This window comes from Lonchura striata, chromosome 25, assembly GCF_046129695.1.
Source record: "Lonchura striata isolate bLonStr1 chromosome 25, bLonStr1.mat, whole genome shotgun sequence".
In the NCBI taxonomy this organism is placed as follows: Eukaryota; Metazoa; Chordata; class Aves; order Passeriformes; family Estrildidae; genus Lonchura; species Lonchura striata.
In genome coordinates this window covers 7,091,539-7,112,602 of record NC_134627.1, presented here as the reverse complement: position 1 = coordinate 7,112,602, position 21,064 = coordinate 7,091,539, and the positions used below count along the sequence as shown (strand labels likewise).

The 21,064-nt window shown below is 50.4% G+C and overlaps 1 protein-coding gene across 1 annotated transcript in view; it reads left to right on the top strand.

Annotated features, from left to right (window-relative positions):
• Positions 1-21,064, top strand: part of FBXL20 (F-box and leucine rich repeat protein 20) — a 44,266-nt gene that overhangs the window by 2,229 nt on the left and 20,973 nt on the right. The window contains exon 2 of the mRNA XM_077788306.1: positions 13,443-13,504. Within this exon, the coding sequence (XP_077644432.1) occupies positions 13,443-13,504 (62 nt within the window). The remainder of the gene's footprint in view (positions 1-13,442; positions 13,505-21,064) is intronic.

Here is a 21,064-nt window from a genome sequence, read left to right as displayed (position 1 = left end):
TGGGGCTGGGGGGCTGAGAATGGGGTGGGAGGCTGTGAGTGGGAGTGGGGGTCTGTGAGTGGGGCTGGGGGTCTGTGAGTGGGGTGGGGGTCTGTGAGTGGGGTGGGGGGCTGTGAGTGGGGCTGGGGGTCTGAGAATGGGGTGGGGGTTTGTGAGTGGGGCTGGGGGTCTGTGAGTGGGGTGGGAGGCTGCAAATGGGGCTGGGGTCTGTCGGGGGTGGCTGTGGGGACGTGGAGAGGCTCAGGGCTGTGACCCCCGGGTTTTGGGGGTGCTGGTGTTAAACTTCTCCCCCGCCCCATTTTGGGCGTGCGAGTTTGGGGGTTACCAGTGTCAAACCTCTCCCCCTCCCCATTTTGGGGGTGCGAATTTGGGGGTTACCAGTGTCAAACCTCTCCCCCTCCCCATTTTGGGGGTGCGAATTTGGGGGGTGCCGGTGTGAAACCTCTCCCCCTCCCCATTTTGGGGGTGTGAATTTGGGGGTTACCAGTGTCAAACCTCTCCCCCTCCCCATTTTGGGGGTGCGAATTTGGGGGTTACCAGTGTCAAACCTCTCCCCCTCCCCATTTTGGGGGTGCGAATTTGGGGGGTGCCGGTGTGAAACCTCTCCCCCTCCCCATTTTGGGCGTGCGAATTTGGGGATTACCAGTGTCAAACTTCTCCCCCTCCCCATTTTGGGGGTGTGAATTTGTGGGTTACCGGTGTCAAACCTCTCCCCCTCCCCATTTTGGGGGTGCGAATTTGGGGGTTACCAGTGTCAAACCTCTCCCCCTCCCCATTTTGGGGGTGCGAGTTTGGGGGTTACCGGTGTCAAACCTCTCCCCCTCCCCATTTTGGGCGTGCGAGTTTGGGGGTTACCAGTGTCAAACCTCTCCCCCTCCCCATTTTGGGGGTGCGAATTTGGGGGGTGCCAGTGTCAAACCTCTCCCCCTCCCCATTTTGGGCGTGCGAATTTGGGGGTTACCAGTGTCAAACCTCTCCCCCTCCCCATTTTGGGGGTGCGAATTTGGGGGGTACCAGTGTCAAACCTCTCCCCCTCCCCATTTTGGGGGTGCGAGTTTGGGGGTTACCGGTGTCAAACCTCTCCCCCTCCCCATTTTGGGGGTGCGAGTTTGGGGGTTACCAGTATCAAACCTCTCCCCCTCCCCATTTTGGGGGTGCCCCCGTCTGTCACAACCTCCCGTGGGGATTTTGGGGTGCACGGAGCCGCCGACGTGTTGCCTCGGGTGCGAGCGCTGGCAGGGAAGTTGACTGTGGAGCAGACGTGCGGAATTGCTCCTGGAAAACATCAACAGCTTTTTTTTTTGGGGGGGGTCTTCATGGTGGGGAAAGAAACCCCCAGCGCCGCTTCTTTATTTTGGGGCAGGAGCCCGGGGGGATGAATTTTGCTCGCGGGGCGGTGGGGGATGGAGAGGACGGAAGGAGAGGAGGGTGAACAATGAGATCTATTCAAAGCACGGGCCACAAAGCGGACTGTGGAGCCAGGCCGATTCCAGCCGCATTGTTGTCCCAGCTGTCTTCCCGTGGGAGGAGGAGGAGGAGGAGGAGGCGGCAGGGAGGAAGGGCAGCGGCGGGATTTACTTCCCATCGCTGCCACGGGCTGTGGAGGATGGAAATCCCTGCTCGCTGCTTCCCCGGCCCTCGTGGGGGACAAAAAAGAGCCTGGGATGGTAAAGACGTGCCTGTTGGAAAAGGGGTGGGATGGCGACGAGGGGAAAATGCTGGTTAATGATAAACTGGAGAGGTTTTGGCTCCCCCAAACCTCCGTGTGGGATTCCTCAGCCCTGGAGTTGAGAAAAGTGCAGGAAATGCTGGTGGTCCCCCACTGCACGTGGGATTGTTTTCTTCCTCCATCAGATCCGTGTGAGTTTGGGGTGTTCGGGCTGTGCAATATTCCCATTTCTGGAGCATCCAGTGCTAAAAGCACTGGGCTCACCCTGGGAACTCCAGAGAGGAGCCTGCACATGAGCCCTGCCTTATCCAAATTTTTGTATTTAATGTTCTGTGCTCTTCTTGCCTGCACAGATTATTTTCTTTTTTTTTTTTTTTTTTTTTTTTTTTAAATTATTATTTTGCACTGCTGCAGAGTGGCTGGATACAGAGCAAAGAGTAAAAAGCAGGTTGGTGATAGATTTTTGGGGGGGGGGAAATTTCTAGTAGAGCATCAACATCCTTTGCTTCCTCAGCCTTCGTCTCTCAGTGCTGGAGTTTATTCCAGTTTTGGGAGGGTTTTCATCAGGGTTGCACCAGGACAAGATGAGCCCAATTCATAGGGGAAAAACAGTGGGGGAAGAGTTTTGTTTGGCCTGTTTTGGGTGGGGTTTCTTTCTTTGCTGGAATGTTGTTTTCTTCTCATAGTAAAAAAACAGACGAGTTGGAAAAGGAGCAAAAACGCTCCGAGGAGCCTTTGAGGCCTAAAATTAATTTTTAAAACCTATATTTATACAGGAAGTGTTGGTGTGTTATAGAAAGGCTTATTTTGAGCTGCAAGAAGTGCCTTTAAACATAATTTTCTGTTTCTTGGCTGTTTTGGTTGCTGTGTTCTGTGGCTGCCCCATCCCTGGAAGTGTCCAAGGCCAGGTTGGAGAGGGAGGATCTGGGACAGTGGAAAATGTCCCTGCCCATGGCAGGAGGTGACACTGGATGAGTGTGAAGGTCCCTTCCATCCCAAACCATTCCATGATTATAAATCCAAGGAATCCTTGGATTATCTCTGACCCGCTCACCTGGATAACCTGGGGAATTTTAAAGCTGTTTTCCTTTAAATTCCTGATTTTCCACTGAGGCTGTGTATGCTCAGAAGAGCTTCCAAAACTGTGTGTTCACACTTAAAAACAGATTTCTTTTCCAGAGGGGCAGAATGGGTGGAAATTCCTCTGTGCTTCCTAGAAACCAGTTTGTAATGGTTGTGCTTTGCAAGTGCAAGGTCTGTGAGAGTTCCCATTTCATGGCACAGGGGGAAAATTGGGCAGAAACGTCTGGAGGCTGGGAGCTGCTGTCAGAGCTGTGGAATTTTGTCAGGTCATGAAGGCAGTGGGTGTTTAATTCTCCTCTTCCTCCTCCTCTTCCTCCTCACCTGTGGGTACTGCCAGGGCAGTTCCCCTGGCTGAGCAGGGGGAAGTAAGGCCTTTGAGTCTGGAATCTTATTTTGGGGTAAAAATAGCCCGATTTGGGGCTGCGACTAATACTTGGGGTCTGGTTTAGATTGAAATAAGGCGTGAGTTGTGGAGGGGGAGGCTGGGTTGGGTTTGCACTTGGTTTATTGTCTTTTGTGGGGCCACGCAAACAGATTCCTGAGCCATTGTTGTTGGGTCATTCGCAAATCCACTCGTGGTTCATCACAAGAATTCCTTACTGTAGGAAAAGAAAATAATGGTGTGGAATATGGGCAGAGCTCCTTAAATTGGACTTGCGTGTGGGTTTCTGATCCCAGGAAGAGTGGAATTCTCGTTTTCTTGGGAATGCCATGGAGCATATTGGGATCAGTCCCTTTGCAGGAGGTGTGGCCACCGCAGAGAAAATCACCACTTAGTGCAGCAAAGCAAACAAAGAGGGAAAACATTACCCAGATTGACTCCTAATTCTCTGTGGTGTTGGTTTAATGTGCAACGTGCCCCAGCAGATCCCAATCCATGCTTATATTTGGGATTTCTCTGCTTCCTGCCTGATGAAGAGCAGCCAAATAACAGCAGAGAGGAGAGGAGGCATCTCCTGGTGCTTCTGAGTGACTCCTGATGCTCTGGAGGATTCATTTACCAAGGCCCAAATTCTCTTTTCCATATTCCCATCCCCTAGGATGCAATCTGGAGCTGTCCTGGATTTCCCTCAGCCACGTTGTCAAGATTAAGTAATTCCAGTTATTCTTTTAATTTAATTTATTTTATTTTTTTTTCCCCTGACTGAGCCATCCGTGTAGTCTCCCCTACCTCCTCAAAACCAGCAGCACACAAAAAGCTCCATCCTTTGCAGCTTCCTCTGGGCCTGTCGGGTTTTGGGGCAGTTTGCCCTGTTAAAAATGAAAATTTGGCAGCTCCAGGGATGTCTCTGAGGAATGAGAGTCTCTGGTGAGCTCCTGCAGCCTGAGGAATGCGTGGATCCGTGGCATTTCTGGATTCCTCAGTGGGATAGGAGGGAATCCTGACCTTTCTGCACCTCTGGAGTTCCCAGCTCTTGTGAAATGAGCTAAATGCTCCAAAATCGAGCTGCCTTCTGATAATTCATCCTGCCCGTGTTCAGAAATGGAATCATCTCAATGTCCCCAATCCCGTTTTGGGATCTGCTGCGTTCCTGCCTCTGAAATGTTGAATTTTCAGGGGTTTTTGGCTTTAAGGCTGATCCTTTTGGGCTCCTCCCTGTGCTCCTGCCTGGGGCTTTGCTGCTCCAAGGAATGGAGGTTGTGCAAACACAGGGACACAAACAGGGCAGGAGCACTTTGCTCTGACTCTCCTTGCAAAAAGTGACGTAACGCCACGGAATTTTGTTTTATATGGGAAGAGAAACTGTTGGTGGCACAACCCAGAGAACACCTGAGGTGGCACAGCTGTTGCAGTGTGGTTTTTTTTTGGATGGTATCTAAAAATATGGCTCATAGATAATGAGAAAAACTGTAAAAAAATAAATATTTTTGGGAAGGGGGTGTCCCAGCTGATGGATTTCCCATATTCCTGCTCACTCCACCACCCTCGTTTATTTTTAATTTCGGTGTCGTGCCACATCACACGTAACACTTTTTCAACACCAGCGCTTCATTTGGGCAGGTGAATCATAATAATCTGTTCATTTATTTGGTTCAAAGTGGTTGTTGGAAGGATGAGATGGGAAGAGATGGAAACCACAAGTTGTGTTTCACACCCCCACTGTGCTGCTGCTGTGCCTTGGGAAGAGGGATTTTGGGGAGATTTGGAGCAAAATTACATTGTGCAGACTGGGGAGCGTTCACCAGGAAAATGGCTTTTGGTCTCAACCTGTGTGACCTGGTGTCCCAAATTTTTCTTGCTGTTTTTGCCCCAAATAGGATTCACTTCTTCCTTCTGCCTCGGGCAGGGGTTGTGTGAATGGTCCTGGCAAGGTGATTTCACAGAATCCCAGCAGATTTTGGGTTGGAAGAACCTTAAAACTCATCCAGTTCCACCCCCCCCCCCACCAGGGACACATGATTTTTTCCATGACAATGAAAAAGGGGGAGGGTTTTAAACTAAAAGAGGAAAGATTTGGATATTGGGATTAATTTTATGTTATACTTAACTAGTTACACTTGTTTTTGTTAGCAAGTACAGAAAGAACTTTTGGGTCACTCTGCCTTGTCTGTTTTAAGGTCTGAGGAGTCTTTCTTATCTTTTTTTTTTTAATTTAGCTGGGACAACTTTGTTAGTGTTGTAGTTACCAGACTCAACAGCATATTTAGCAAGCTTAAAGCAGCACATTTTACTTCAATCTAAAGGGATTTTTACCCTGTTAAATTCTCACTCTGTCTCAGGGCCTGGCAGCCACGGGCACATCCCATTTTTTATTTTTTTTTTTTTTTTTTTTTGGCCACCCTCATTAACTGGGGCCTGGGACATGGTGTTAATTACTGTTTTCGCTGGCTGGGAGCTTCCTTTGAGTCACGCTGTTGGGAAAGTCAGCCCTGGGAGGGTTTTATCCTCCCTGATCCGGGGTGAAACCTGCACCTGCCAATCCCTTTTTGGGGTTTGGGCATCCCTGCCTGATCCTTTGGGACAAACTCCCCTCCCCGTGCCCTCCTCACCTCACCTTAGGTGGATTTTTTAATTTAAGTCGCCATCATTTGACTTTATTTCCCAATATTTACGCCAGCGAGCTTAGATCTTCTTACATAATAGCTGGATACAAACCCAGCAGTGAAAAAAACACCTTATTACCAATAATAATAATAGTAATAAGGATAATATTACCAGTAGTAATAACAGAATTTCAGGTGTTGGGGTGGGGCAGAACTATAATTTATCAAATCAGCTTATTTGAATTACGATGAGCCTCAGAGAGCTGAGTAAGCCTTGGGTTTAGGCTGAAAATACTGAATCATGTCTCAATTTTTGGGTTTGATTTTTTTGATTTTTTTTTTTCTTTTAATCCATTCTAAGTGTATTTGTAGTAAATTGGAACTGTGATTTCAGCGGAGCGCAGGGGTGGTTTGGGATGTTGGTTTGGGGAGAACAGTCTGGCAGGCAGGACTGGGGGATTTGGGGGAGATTTGGAGCAAAATTAAATTGTGCAAAAGGGAGATTAGGGAGCGTCCACCAGGAAAATGGCTTTTGGCTTCAGCCTGTGTGACCTGGTGTCCCAAATTTTTATTGCTGTTTTTGCCCCAAATAGGATTCACTTCTTCCTTCTGCCTCGGGTTGGGGTGGCAGCGTTGGCCCTGGCAAGGTGATTTCACAGAATCCAAACAGATTTTGGGTTGGGGTTTTGGTATCTCACCCTGTGGAATTCCATCCATCACTGAGGGATTTTCCCCCCTCAGGGCACTTCCTGCACAGAGAGGTTTGCAGTGGGAAGAGCTTCATCTTGAGCTCCATTCCTGTAGGGTTTGACTCAGGTATGGAGCATTGCTGGTTCAAAAAAATATTCTTTATTTAATGTGTCCCAAATCCAGGCTGGGCTCGGGTCTCTCCTCCATCCCAGCAGGAATTTAAACTTTCCCAAATTTATGACAGCGCCCATCCAGCCCCCTGCCTATCCAGCTATTTTTAGGCATATTAAGCCTGTAATAAGTCTTTTTGGCCAGGTTCTCTTTCTGTTTGTGCTGCTTAGTCAGGATTTTTGCCTGGTTGGGAGCCCGAGCGTGGCTGGGCCAGGAGGGCAGCGCCAACATTCCCATCCCTCCCCATCCTGACAGAGCATCCCAAGGGCCACACCAGAGCCTGTGACAGCCTGGCCTCATCCAGCAGCCAGCCATTTCCTTGGAGACTTAATGCACATTAAACTGGGATGGGTTTTGAAATAAAATTCCCTGCGTAGCTACAGGCTGGAGGGATGTAAACAACTTCATTCTTTGGATGGCGTCCCCTGAGGAGCCCTTGGATTTCTCTGGCACTTCACTGTGACTTATCTCTGCAGTTTAATTTTTTTATTTTTTTTTTTTTGCCTCCAGGAAGGCAGCTTAGGCTGCTCCAGCTGCTGCTCCCTGAAATCCTGTCCTGGGAAGGGAGCTGATGTCTCTCATGTCTCTGTTATTTGAGCCTTGTCACAGCAGTGGAGTTTTTCCCCCAGATGAGCAGAACTCGAGGCAAGGTGTCAGTACATATTGACCATGTTTGTGAGAAGTTGTTTCAAAGCTTCCCTGAGCTTTTCCAAAGGAAATGTTGAGTGAATTCCACATTTTTCCTGTTGTTCTGTGGCTCGTGCTCAGCTGTTTTCACGAGATTGGAGCTGTGGGTGAGGTTTGCTGTGACTCTTGTGTCAGTGACTGTGCTGGGATTGTTCATCTCCGTGTGGACCACGACAGATAAAATTGGTACAAATTCTACCAGAAATCCTGGAATTTGGGCTGGGAGCCAGCAGCCTTACAGCTGGAGAAACCTCCCAGTGCATCTCAGAGTTGGATTTTAAACTCTGAACAAATTCACACCGAGCTTTCAGAACAGAAAAGACTTTTGGAGCTTGGAAGGTTCATCTCCAAAGTGTCTCATACAGACTGGCTGGGCTGTCAACTCCAAAATATTCAAGCTATGGACATAATCGACATAATCTTTCATTTCTGCCACCAGTGGTTGATTCCCCAACTTTCCCAACCTAAAATTCATTCCCAGAGCACATTATTTGTTCTCTAATCATTAATAATTGCGGCCTGTTTTCTGGCTTGGTTTGAATTGCTTAATTTCCTGTGGTTTTGTGCAATTGTGGAGGGTCTGGTCACCATTTCTTGATGGATCAGGGCTCACAGAACCCTGGAATATCCTGAATTAAGGGGGCCCATGAGGCCACTGAGCTCCAGACCTCACAGCAGCTGCAGGTTTCACCCTCAGCACACCATTACCCACAAATTTGTCATCTCACACAGCTTCCCTCCCACAAATAACCGAGTCGGAGCGGTTTAAAATCAAAATATTAGCTAATATTTCATAGATTCTCAATTTAAGCTTTGCTTAACGCAGAGACGTGCAGCACTTTATTGGTTGTATTTCTGGCAATGGTTCTGCCTTGTTTTTCCTGCCCACCTCTGTGGGTGTCTCTCGGTTGGTTTTTTGTGCAGAAATTGGTGTCCCCTTCTCCCGACGCCTCCCTTGGTGGTGCGTTGGTGCTTCCCGGGCAGCCTCAGTTTCTCCAGAGGTGCCAGCTCCAGGTGCTTTTTCCCTGGAGAGGACCTCGAGGTGGATGATTCTGTCTCACCCAGGTGCCCCCTGTAACCTGGCAGCCACTGACTCCCCGAAGCTCTGAATGATTTCATCCCTTTTCTCCACTGAGCTTTGAATTTTCTGCTGTAAAGAGTTTGGGGTTCAGAGTGGGCAGCGGGCTGATCCCCACTTTTCCATTCCCACTTTTCCATTCCCACTTTTGCATTCCCACTTTTCCATTCCCAGTTTCCCATTCGCAGTTCCCAGTTCCCATCCCCATTCCCACTTTTCCATTCCCACTTTTCCATTCCTACTTCCCATTCCCATTCGCATTCCCAGTTCCCATCCCCATTTTCATCCGCATTCCCAGTTTTCCATTCCCAGTTCCCATCTCCATTCTCATCCCCATTCCCAGTTTCCCATTCCCTGTTCCCATTCCCAGTTTCCCATTCCAAGTTTCCATTCCCATTTCCCATCCCCATTTCCCATCCCCATTCTCATTCCCATTCCCCATTCCCATTCCCCATTCCCACTTTCCCATTCCCACTTTTCCATTCCCACTTTTCCATTCCCACTTTTCCATTCCCACTTTTCCATTCCCACTTTTCCATTCCCACTTTCCCATTCCCAGTTTTCCATTCCCAGTTTCCCATTTGCAGTTCCCAGCTCCCATCCCCATTCCCAGTTCTCCATTCCCACTTTTCCATTCCCACTTTTCCATTCCTACTTCCCATTCATATTCCCAGTTCCCATCTCCATTCTCATCCCCATTCCCAGTTTCCCATTCCCCATTTCCCATTCCCTGTTCCCATTCCCAGTTTCCCATTCCAAGTTTCCATTCCCATTTCCCATCCCCATTTCCCATCCCCATTCTCATTCCCATTCCCCATTCCCATTCCCCATTCCCACTTTTCCATTCCCACTTTTCCATTCCCAGTTTCCCATTCCCAGGTTTCCATTCCCAGTTTCCCATTTGCAGTTCCCAGTTCCCATCCCCATTCCCAGTTCTCCATTCCCACTTTTCCATTCCCACTTTTCCATTCCTATTCCCATTCCCATTCATATTCCCAGTTCCCATCCCCATTTTCATCCGCATTCCCAGTTTTCCATTCCCAGTTCCCATCTCCATTCTCATCCCCATTCCCAGTTTCCCATTCCCTGTTCCCATTCCCAGTTTCCCATTCCAAGTTTCCATTCCCATTTCCCATCCCCATTCTCATTCTCATTCCCATTCCCCATTCCCACTTTTCCATTCCCAGTTTTCCATTCCCACTTTTCCATTCCCAGTTTCCCATTTGCAGTTCCCAGTTCCCATCCCCATTCCCAGTTCTCCATTCCCACTTTTCCATTCCTATTCCCATTCCCATTCATATTCCCAGTTCCCATCCCCATTTTCATCTGCATTCCCAGTTTTCCATTCCCAGTTCCCATCTCCATTCTCATCCCCATTCCCAGTTTTCCAATCCCAGTTTCCCATTCCCATTCATATTCCCAGTTCCCATCCCCATTCCCAGTTTTCCAATCCCAGTTTCCCATTCCCATTTGTATTCCCAGTTCCCATCCCCTGCTTTTAGAGTTTTCTGGAAGTCTTCTCACCTTTTCTGTTTCCTTCTATTTTGCCCATCTGTTTTCATCAACTTCCTTAATTCCATAGAATTTCATGTCCTTGCTTGCTGTACTATTGGAACTTTTTCTGCTTCCAGACTTTTCTACTTCCAGACTTTTCTACTTCCAGACTTTCCTATTTTCTACTTTTCAGCTGCAGCTAGCTCTAAGTTTTCTGCTCTTTCCAAGGTCTGCTTTTAGAGTTTTCTGGAAGTCTTCTCACCTTTTCTATTTCCCACAACTTTTGCTCATCTCTTTCATAAATTTCCTGAATTCCGTAGAATTTCAGCCTGATTTGGGTTGGGCCTTAAATCCCATCCAGTGCCACCCCTGCCATGGCAGGGACACCTGCAGTGTCCCAGGTGGCTCCAAGCCCAGTGTCCAACCTGGCCTGGGACACTTCCAGGGATGGACCAGCCCCAGCTGCTCTGGGAATTCCATCCCAGCCCCTCCCCATCCTCACAGGGAGGAATTTCTTCCAAAAATCCCATGTGGCTTCACAAGTTGCTCCTTGGTGGAGGATTCTGTGTTTGGTACAGAATTGAAAATTTACATCCAAGAGAAAAGTGGTTTTTTTGTGTCTTGTCCAGAATAATTCCTTTATGACACCTGGTGTTAAAGAAGATAAAAGAAATGATAGGAGAAGCAAACTTGGGGCATTTTGTTTTCATCCCTTGAAGAATTTTTTGAAAGCCTGGCAGTCAAGAATAGCCTCAGACATTTTTTCAGAGCTTTATTTTTGTATGGACTTGCCAGAAGGTCCCCATGTCCGTGGTATATTTAGCTGTACGTGCTGCCATGACTTAGCAAAATCCCAATTCCAGCCTTTTTTTCACCCATCTGAGCCTCAGGCTTTGAAGGGAGGCTGGAGAAAATAATTCTGGAGATGCATCCTGGCTCTTGCCAGCATTCCAGGGAGGGGGAATTCCACAGCTGAGGTTCTCCCCTGGAGCCCATCTTGCCTGGGCCCCCTCAGGGTTTAAGTCCAAGGGCTAATTTTAGTGAGAGACAAAAAAAAAACCAAACATTCCTTTAGATAGTGCTGGTCAAAGGGAAACTCCTGCAGGAGCCAGTCTGGGGATGGGATTTGTGCTGGGGCTGAGGTGAGGTTTTCCTGCTGGGGGATTTGATGGGCAGAGTTTGGTCAGGCACAGGAGGTTCCTGGCTGCTGCTGGAGTTTCTGGTTTAACTCTTCTTGCCCTTGTTCTGTCCTGCTCTGGTGCCTTTTTGGTCCTTTCTCCTTGTTCTCTTCCTGCTCTCTGATCCCTTTTTTGGGAGGAGAATCCTGATTTGACGTCTGGGCCGTGGTGGGAAAGGGTTTGGATCTGTAACTGGGAGGGAAAGGGAATCACATCCCTTTTTCCCATGAATAATTCCTCTGCATTCCTCCTCCATTCAAGCTCCCTCCATGATTTCCTTGAGCTCCTAATCAATCAACTAATCAATTTAATTAGCTGGTCCTGTCCTGGATGTGCAGGTGCTGCTCTGCCAGCCTTGGGAACGTCTGTCCCCACCCACTGTGGCTCCAGAGTCACCTGGAGATGGAAGAGCCCTTGGAGCTGTGGGAGCTGGGAATGGCCAAAGCTCGTTTTAATTAGCAGCAAATTGGGCTGAGAGCTGCCAGGCTCCCGTGATATTCCTGGTGGGAAGTGATAAAAGGGTCTGTGGGGGGAGCAACACTTCTGGCTGGCATTTTGGGATGGAAGTTTGGGAGTTCCCACCTCAGCACCGTGCTCTGGCACCTTGGGGTGGTTCACAAGGAGACCTGGATTTGGGAGCACAGCGTGTGACTCGGAAATCCTGGGCTTTGCTGTTCCCTGGGGGTGGTGGTGTTCCTCAATTCCCAGCTTTCCATCACCAAGTGGAGCATTTAAAGGGCCATTCAGTGGCAGCACGTCGGATTTTCACGCTGGGTTTCGTGTTAAGTTGTGGTGGGATTGGATTTATGCTCAGGTACTGGATATTTGGGATGGGATGGGATTGGATCCATTCTTAGGACTAGGAGATTTGGGAGCTGTTGGTGATGGATCCATGCTCAGCTACAGGATATTTGGGATGTGATGGGATTGGATCCATGGTTAGGGAGAGGATATTTGGGAAGTGCTGGGATTGGATCCATGCTCAGGTACAGGAAATTTGGGAGCTGTTGGTGATGGATCCATGCTCAAGGACAGGAGATTTGGGATGGGATTGGATCCATGCTCAGGTACAGGATATTTGGGAAGTGCTGGGATTGGATTCCTGCTCCGTACATGATATTTGGGAAGTGCTGGGATTGGATCCATGCTCAGGTACAGGATATTTGGAAAGTGATGGAATTGGATTCATGCTCCGTACAGGAAATTTGGGAGCTGTTGGTGATGGATCCATGCTCAGCTACAGGATATTTGGGATGTGATGGGATTGGATCCATGCACAGGTACAGGAGATTTGGGAAGTGCTGGGATTGGTTCCATGCACAGGTACAGGAAATTTGGGATGTGATGGGATTGGATCCATGCACAGGTACAGGAAATTTGGGATGTGATGGGATTGGATCCATGCACAGGTACAGGAGATTTGGGAAGTGCTGGGATTGGATTCCTGCTCCGTACATGATATTTGGGAAGTGCTGGGATTGGATCCATGCTCAGGTACTGGATATTTGGGAAGTGCTGGGATTGGTTCCATGCTCAGGGACAGGAAATTTGGGAAGTGCTGGATCCTTGCTCAGGATGGGATTTGGGAGGTGCTGGATTTTCCCCGTGGCAGAGCAGTACCAAAGCTTAGAACTGTTTTTATTTAGATTCTCCTCATGAGGCTTTGCTCTCTGTTTTCCTTGGGACTCCTTGGAAAAGAGACGTTTCTCTCGGAAACTCCTTGGTGTGTTTTCCATGGATTTGGAGGGATACAAAACCCAGCTCTGGTTAAACCATTTAAACCAGTTCCCTTTAAACCATTCTTGGTGGTTTAAACATCAGTCCTGTTTGTCCCAGAGCTCCTGAGGGCTGGGAGAATGTTCTGGGCTCTGCAGGACTTGGTCATTTCTCTGTTCCCCCAGCACCTTTTCCATCACAGAAACCAACCCTGCTGCACCTGCACCTTCCAGCTCTGTCTGGGGGATATTTGGGCTGCTGGACCCCTCTTCTCTCCCCTCCAGCCCCTTGGCCAGATGGTTGGTCTGTAAAACCTCCCAGTTTTGATGTGTCTGTGCCTTGGTGCATCCCCAAAGTGCTGAGGAAGCCTCTCCGGTCAGTGCCAGCTCCCAGCCACGTCGTAATTATCATTTAAATCACTGCAGCAGCTGCAAATCTCAGTTTCTATTTCATCTCTCAATCCTTGCGCCGTGCTCTAAGCTGTTTTGATGGGATGCTCCATCCAGCTGTGGTCCAGTGCAGGAGCTGGAAAGCTGCAGCACAAAGTTTTATCTGTTAGGAATTTCCTGGTCCAGATATCTGGAAACATCCTCATCAACCAACCCCTTCTTCCCTGGGGTGAAGCAGAGTTTGTCCCCTTGATGTGTGACTGAATTTTGCCTTTTTTTTCCTTTTTTTTTTGTGCTTGCAGATGTTCTCAAACAACGATGAAGCTGCAATCAACAAAAAACTGCCCAAAGAGCTGCTGCTTCGGTGAGTCCTCCCTGGACACCGGTGGGTTGTTCTTTGCATCCAGGATTTTGCTGCTCTGCTCCCAAATCCTGAGCTTGGATGGGGTCACATAAAGCCAGACCCAAACAGAGGCAGGTCTGTGTCAGCAGTTTGTGCTAAATTGGGATTAAGTTTTGGGTTTTTTTGTTGGTTTTTTTTTGATTTGCTGGTGGTTTGGTGAATGGAGGAGTGAGGAGCCTTTCATTAATCCTTGTGGAGAGCAGGATTCTGCTTCTCTCAGGGGTTGAGGTGAAAGCAAAAGTGAATCCCTCTGCTCCAGTTACACCTGAGTGGACTTTGTCCTGTCCCTGGTCAATAGGAGCCAGATGTTCAGCTCCTGGCAGGATGATCCTGTTGGCAAACACCAAACAGCTCAGTCTCTGTGGGTTGTTGGGCTTTGAAAGTCCTTTAGGGTCTCTGTGGATAATTCTCCGTGGGAAGCAGGAGGGGAGTGGAGTGTGGGGGTGATTTTCTCTCATTTTAGCCTCTGGAAGTGGAGATGAGTTTGTCAGTGCTTCGAGCTCAGGTGTTGGGCTGGAAATGAGGAAAGCAGAGCCAGGGGGAAGCTTGAATTATTAACAGCAACAGGATTCTTACACTGCAAAAAACTGGTTCTGTCAACACTCGGTGACAGGGAAGTCTGGGGAGGGAGTGTGACACAGGGGAGTGCTGCTGGCTCACTCTGGAATGAAAGGAGCAGGGAAAAGGGATCACTGGTTAATTTTCAGTGCACTGCCTCCCCTGGAAGGGCGTTTCCCACCCGATTCCATTGGCACTTCCCACCCGATTCCATTGGCACTTCCCACCCGATTCCATTGGCACTTCCCACCCGATTCCATTGGCATTTCCCACCCGATTCCATTGGCATTTCCCACCCGATTCCATTGGCACTTCCCACCCGATTCCATTGGCGTTTCCCACCCGATTCCATTGGCACTTCCCACCCGATTCCATTGGCGTTTCCCACCCGATTCCATTGGCATTTCCCACCCAATTCCACTGGCACTTCCCATCCGATTCCATTGGCATTTCCCACCCGATTCCATTGGCGTTTCCCACCCGATTCCATTGGCGTTTCCCACCTGTTTCCATTGGCATTTCCCACCCAATTCCACTGGCACTTCCCACCCGATTCCATTGGCACTTCCCACCCGATTCCATTGGCATTTCCCACCCGTTTCCATTGGCATTTCCCACCCCATTCCATTGGCACTTCCCACCCAATTCCACTGGCATTTCCCACCCGATTCCATTGGCACTTCCCACCCCATTCCATTGGCATTTCCCACCCGATTCCATTGGCATTTCCCACCCCATTCCACTGGCATTTCCCACCTGATTCCATTGGCACTTCCCACCCGATTCCATTGGCATTTCCCACCCGATTCCACTGGCATTTCCCAAATCCATCTTAAAACCTCTGACCCCCGTGTACAAAAAAATTCTTCCCTTTACTCTGTGACTACTTCTACTCTAATATCTAAACTTTTGTGACTTCTTCCTGCAAGGTTGGTAAATCATTCCATGGTTTAAATCCAAAATCCCAGCTGTTTGCAGCTGTGCCAGGGTCTCAAATGCTTCTGACCTGGGCCTGGAACATCCAAAAATGTCTGAGGGACATTTTGAGTTCCGACAATGGTACATTGTGTTAAATGTTTACAGGTTTTCCCCAATGCCTATTACCTATATTAAATGGTGCTTTTCTATCTTTTATATGATACATTACATATTAAATGTTTACAGTTTTTCCCCAATGCCTATTACCTATATTAAATTATGCTTTTCTATCTTTTATATGATATATTACGTGTTAAATGTTTATATTTTTTCCCCAGTGCCTATTACCTATATTAAATGGGGATTTTCTATCTTTTATATGGTACATTACCTGTTACATGTTTATATTTTTCCCCCATGCCTATTACCTATATTAAATGGTGATTTTCTACTCTAAACCAATCTGTGAGTGCCAACATCACCAAGAACAGGGAGGTGAGGAAGAAGAGAGGAAGGACAGAATAGGCTCAAATCTTTCCATCTTAAAACTTCTGACCTTCATGTATAAAACCAACCCCCCCCCCCCCGTACAACACTCAAAAATTCTTCCCTTTACTTTGTGACTACTTCTACTCTAATATCTAAACTTTTGTGACTTCTTGTCCTTCCTGCAAGGTTGATAAATGGTTCTATGGTTTAAACCCAAAATCCCAGCTGTTTGCAGCTGTGCCAGGGTCTCAAATGCTTCTGACTGACCTGGAACCTCCAAAAATGTCTGAGGGACTTTTGAGTTCCGACAATGGTACATTGTGTTAAATGTTTTCCCCAATGCCTATTACCTATATTAAATGGTGATTTTCTACTCTAAACCAATCTGTGAGTGCCAACATCACCAAGAACAGGGAGGTGAGGAAGAAGAAAGAGGGAGGACAGGGCAGGCCCAAATCCCAAATCCATCTTAAAACCTCTGATCCCCACGTACAAAACCAAAACCCCCTGTACAGCACTCAAAAATTCTTCCCTCTACTTTGTGACTACTTCTACTCTAATATCTAAACTTTTGTGACTTCTTCCTGCAAGGCTGATAAATCGTTCTATGGTTTAAATGTAAAATCCCAGCTGTTTCCAGCTGCGTGCCAGGGTCTCAAATGCTTCTGACTGACCTGGAACCTCCAAAAATGTCTGCGGGACATTTTGGGTTCCAGCAGCAGCGGGGTGTGTGCCGCCCTCCTGGAGGAGGTGACACCCCCAGGGTGACGTGGAGCTGCTGCCCAGCTCCTGCGTGGCCCCAGCAGCTCAGCCTGCAGGAATTCAGCTGTTCCTGCTGGGCCAGGGCCAGCTCAGGCTGCTTGCAGCTCTCTGCTGGCCCTAAGCAGCCTGGGCTCGGTGCTCTGCCCGTGCCCAGCCCGTGCCCAGGCCGGGCTGTGCCATCCCCATGTGCTGATTTATCCCTGGCCAGTTGGGTTTGTGCCCGTGGGGAGCGCTGAGCTGGCAGCAGAGCCGGGGTGTGTGTCCCCCTGCCCGGCCCTGGGAGCGGGGCTGGACTGGGGCTGGACTGGGGCTGAACTGGGGCAGAACTGGGGCTGGACTGGGGCAGAACTGGGACTGGACTGGGGCTAAACTGGGGCTGAACTGGGGCTGGACTGGGGCTGGACTGGGGCTGAACTGGGGTTGAACTGGGGTTGAACTGGGGCAGAACTGGGGCAGAACTGGGAATGAACTGGGGCTGGACTGGGGCTGGACTGGGGCTGGACTGGGGCTGGACTGGGGCTGAACTGGGGTTGAACTGGGGCTGAACCAGGGCTGAACCGGGGCAGAACTGGGGCTGAACTGAGGTTGAACCGGGGCTGAACCGGGGCAGAACTGGGGCTGGACTGGGGCTGAACTGGGACTGGACTGGGGCTGAACTGGGACTGAACTGGGGCTGAACTGGGGCAGAACTGGGGCTGGACTGGGGCAGAACTGGGGTTGAACTGGGGCTGGACTGGGGCTGGACTGGGGCAGAACTGGGGCTGGACTGGGACTGAACTGGGGTTGAACTGGGGCTGAACCAGGGCTGAACTGGGGCAGAACTGGGGCTGGACTGGGAATGAACTGGGACTGGACTGGGGCTGAACTGGGGTTGAACTGAGGCTGAACTGGGGCAGAACTGGGAATGAACTGGGGCCAAACCGGGGCTGAGCTGGGTCTTGACCCTAATCTAATTAGAGCAGCAGTGGGGAAGTGAGGAGTCCTCGAAACCCCTGAGTGGATGAAGAGGTTGAAACCCAAAAATTGCTCAAAGTCAGTGTGTTTTTACCCAAATTGTGCAGAGCTGAGCTGTCCAGACAAAATCAAACACGTAGCGAGCCCCTTTGCACTGAGACAACTTCATCTGCTGCAATTGCAGATTTAATTCCTGTTTGAGAAGCCTTCATCTGTGATCAGCGTTTGGTGATAATTTTGTGGATTATTTTCTCCGCTGTGAGCTCTGAAGAATGAAAAGATGAATGTAAAATTGGCTCACCAGTGAGCAGACAGGAATCCTGTTTGGGTGACAAAATAAAATAAAATTCCCAGCGCGGTGCCTGTTAATGCAGAATTGGGAAAAAAAATAATTTAATCATTTGAGTGGTGCTGATTCTGCTGCAGCTCAGTCGCTGCTCATTAGTAGGGTTTGGGATATTTTCGTGTTGTCCAGCAGTTCCTTGGAGAGGGAAAATCCCATCCTCAGGGCTGCTGAGGAATTCTCAGCTCGGGTCATGGTGCCTGCAGGACTTTTACCTGGATCCAGCTGTGAAATGATGAAAACTCATCACCAACTGCTGCGAAAAAGTCATTTTTGTGAAAAAGGCAGAGGGGGTGAGGGTTTGGCCGGGGTGAATCCCTGCTGCTGTGTGGGCAGGCTGGCAAGGGAGGAGCAGGAAGCGGAGGAGAATTCAGCCCTGATAGAGGGATGAGGTGATCATTAACAGCCCATGGAGGAAAGAATTTTTAATGAAAATTGAGGCGACTTCCATAGTGAGCCACCCAGAGAATTGAAAGTTTTCTTTTCTCCTACAAATAGAATGTGAAAGTCAGAATTTGCCCCAGCTTCTCTAATTTCCCAGCCTTTCCTGGTATCGTTGTGCGTGGACGTGGTGCTGAATAAACCCTTGGACACCAAGGGATGATTTTGGGCTCGGGGGGAGCCTTGGCTGTGGGCAGGGAGGATGGAGCTGCGCTGAAATCCAGAATTTGGGCTTCCTGACGGGGTTGAAGTGCACGTGGGCTCTTCTGCAGCCCATCACTGTCAGATTGGTCTCATGGTGGGATCAGAAGTGCTTTGAAGCCCTTGGATTTGAACCCCCTAGCTCCTTGGATCCAGGAGCGTCCCCGGGGAGTTGATGAGCACAGGAGGGAACGTGGCTGTCCATCCTGATTTAGCCGTGCGATGCCTTTAGCATCAATTTTTCTGAGAAATAATCTGCATTTCCCCCCCCAGCTTTGGTGTTTCTTGAAGGGCTTTTTCCATCCCTGCTTCTCAGGCTGACAACGTTTGCCTTCTCTTGTGGGTGGCCTTCACGTTGAAAATATTACGTTAAAATAATAAAGCGGGTTGTGGGTGAGCTCCTGCATTGCATCCTGTGCAAAAACTCCAGTTTTGTAATTGTTCCCAAAGGGAACGAGGCCTTGGTGTCCTCCCACCCTCCACTTGACCTCGCCTGTTCTGGGACACGATTGTTGGAGCGACCGCAAACCATCAAATGGCATTGAAATCCCATTGAATTTTATCCATGATTGATTCCTGGTGCGGGCTGGGAGCTTCCCGTGCTGCTGGGATTTTCCCGAGGTTCCTTTATCCCAAAAATAGGCCGGGCTGGGCCCAGGGTGCCACCCAGGAGTGACCTCGGTGTCATTGTCCCCTCCTGGCTCTGCCACTTGTGGAAGAGCCTGGAATGGTTTGAGCTGGAGGGGTCCTTAAAGGCCATCTGCTGCCAGCCCCACCGTGGGACACCGCCCGTGTCCCGGGCTGCTGCAAGCCCTGTCCAGCCTGGGATCCTCCCTGGGATCCTCCCTGGGATCATTCCTGGGATCATTCCTGGGATCCTCCCTGGGATCCTCCCTGGGATCGTTCCCTGGGATCCTCCCTGGGATCCTCCCTGGGATCATTCCTGGGATCCTCCCTGGGATCCTCCCTGGGATCGTCCCTGGGATCATTTCCTGGGATCATTCCCTGGGATCATTCCTGGGATAATTCCTGGGATCCTCCCTGGGATCATTCCCTGGGATCCTCCCTGGGATCCTAACTGGGATCCTCCCTGGGATCCTCCCTGGGATCTTCCCTGGGATCATTCCTGGGATCTTCCCTGGGATCATTCCTGGGATCTTCCCTGGGATCCTCCCTGGGATCATTCCTGGGATCCTCCCTGGGATCATTCCTGGGATCCTCCCTGGGATCATTCCCTGGGATCCTCCCTGGGATTGTTCCCTGGGATCCTCCCTGGGATCATCCCTGGGATCCTCTCTGGGATCATTCCTGGGATCTTCCCTGGGATCTTCCCTGGGATCATTTCCTGGGATCATTCCCTGGGATCATTCCTGGGATAATTCCTGGGATCCTCCCTGGGATCATTCCCTGGGATCCTCCCTGGGATCCTAACTGGGATCCTCCCTGGGATCCTCCCTGGGATCATTCCCTGGGATCCTCCCTGGGATCTTCCCTGGGATCATTCCTGGGATCTTCCCTGGGATCATTCCTGGGATCTTCCCTGGGATCCTCCCTGGGATCATTCCTGGGATCGTCCCTGGGATCATCCCTGGGATCATTCCTGGGATCCTCTCTGGGATCCTTCCCTGGGATCATTGCTTGGAAACCAGGAATGGTCCGGGCACCGAAACTGGGCTGTGGCACTGCCCTGATCCCAGAGCTGGCACTGAGGATGGCACTGCCCACGCTGAGGATGGCACTGCCCTTTTTGGGAGTGCCCATTCCCGGGAGCTGGCACTGCCCATTCCTGGGAGCTGTAATGAGGATGGCAGTGCCCATTCCTGGGAGCTGGCAGTGCCCATTCCTGGGAGCTGGCAGTGCCCATTCCTGGGAGCTGTAATGAGGATGGCAGTGCCCATTCCCGGGATCTGGCACTGCCCATTCCCGGGAGCTGGCAGTGCCCATTCCCGGGAGCTGTAATCAGGGATGGCACTGCCCATTCCTGGGAGCTGGCAGTGCCCATTCCTGGGAGCTGTAATCAGGGCTGGCAGTGCCCATTCCCGGGAGCTGGCAGTGCCCATTCCCGGGAGCTGGCAGTGCCCTTTCCCAGGAGCTGGCACTGCCCATTCCCGGGAGCTGGCAGTGCCCTTTCCCAGGAGCTGGCACTGCCCATTCCCGGGAGCTGGCACTGCCCATTCCCGGGAGCTGGCACTGCCCATTCCCGGGAGCTGGCAGTGCCCATTCCTGGGAGCTGTAATCAGGGATGGCAGTGCCCATTCCCGGGAGCTGGCACTGCCCATTCCCGGGAGCTGGCACTGCCCATTCCTGGGGGCTGTAATCAGGGCTGGCACTGCCCATTCCCGGGAGCTGGCACTGCCCATTCCCGGGAGCTGGCAGTGCCCATTCCCGGGAGCTGTAATCAGGGATGGCAGTGCCCATTCCTGGGAGCTGGCAGTGCCCATTCCCGGGAGCTGGCACTGCCCATTCCTGGGGGCTGTAATCAGGGCTGGCACTGCCCATTCCCAGGAGCTGGCACTGCCCATTCCTGGGAGCTGTAATCAGGGCTGGCAGTGCCCATTCCCGGGATCTGGCAGTGCCCATTCCTGCAGGCACTCCTGTGCCAGCCCGGTGCCCTCGGGGCTGGCCGGGCGCCGCTCGGGGTCCCTTGGGTGCTCGGTGGCCGCTGTGGGCTCAGGACCCCCGGGCCGAGGTCGGAGTTTCCCAGCGCCTCCATGGCCGAGTCCCGTTTCCATTTGGGAACCGCTGCCTCTGCACGTCCTTTCACAGCTCAGCTTTCAGCCAGACCACAAAGAACTTCTGCTGTCCCAGTCCTTTTTAGTTCCTTTTTTCTTTTTTGCTTTGTTTTCCACATCCCC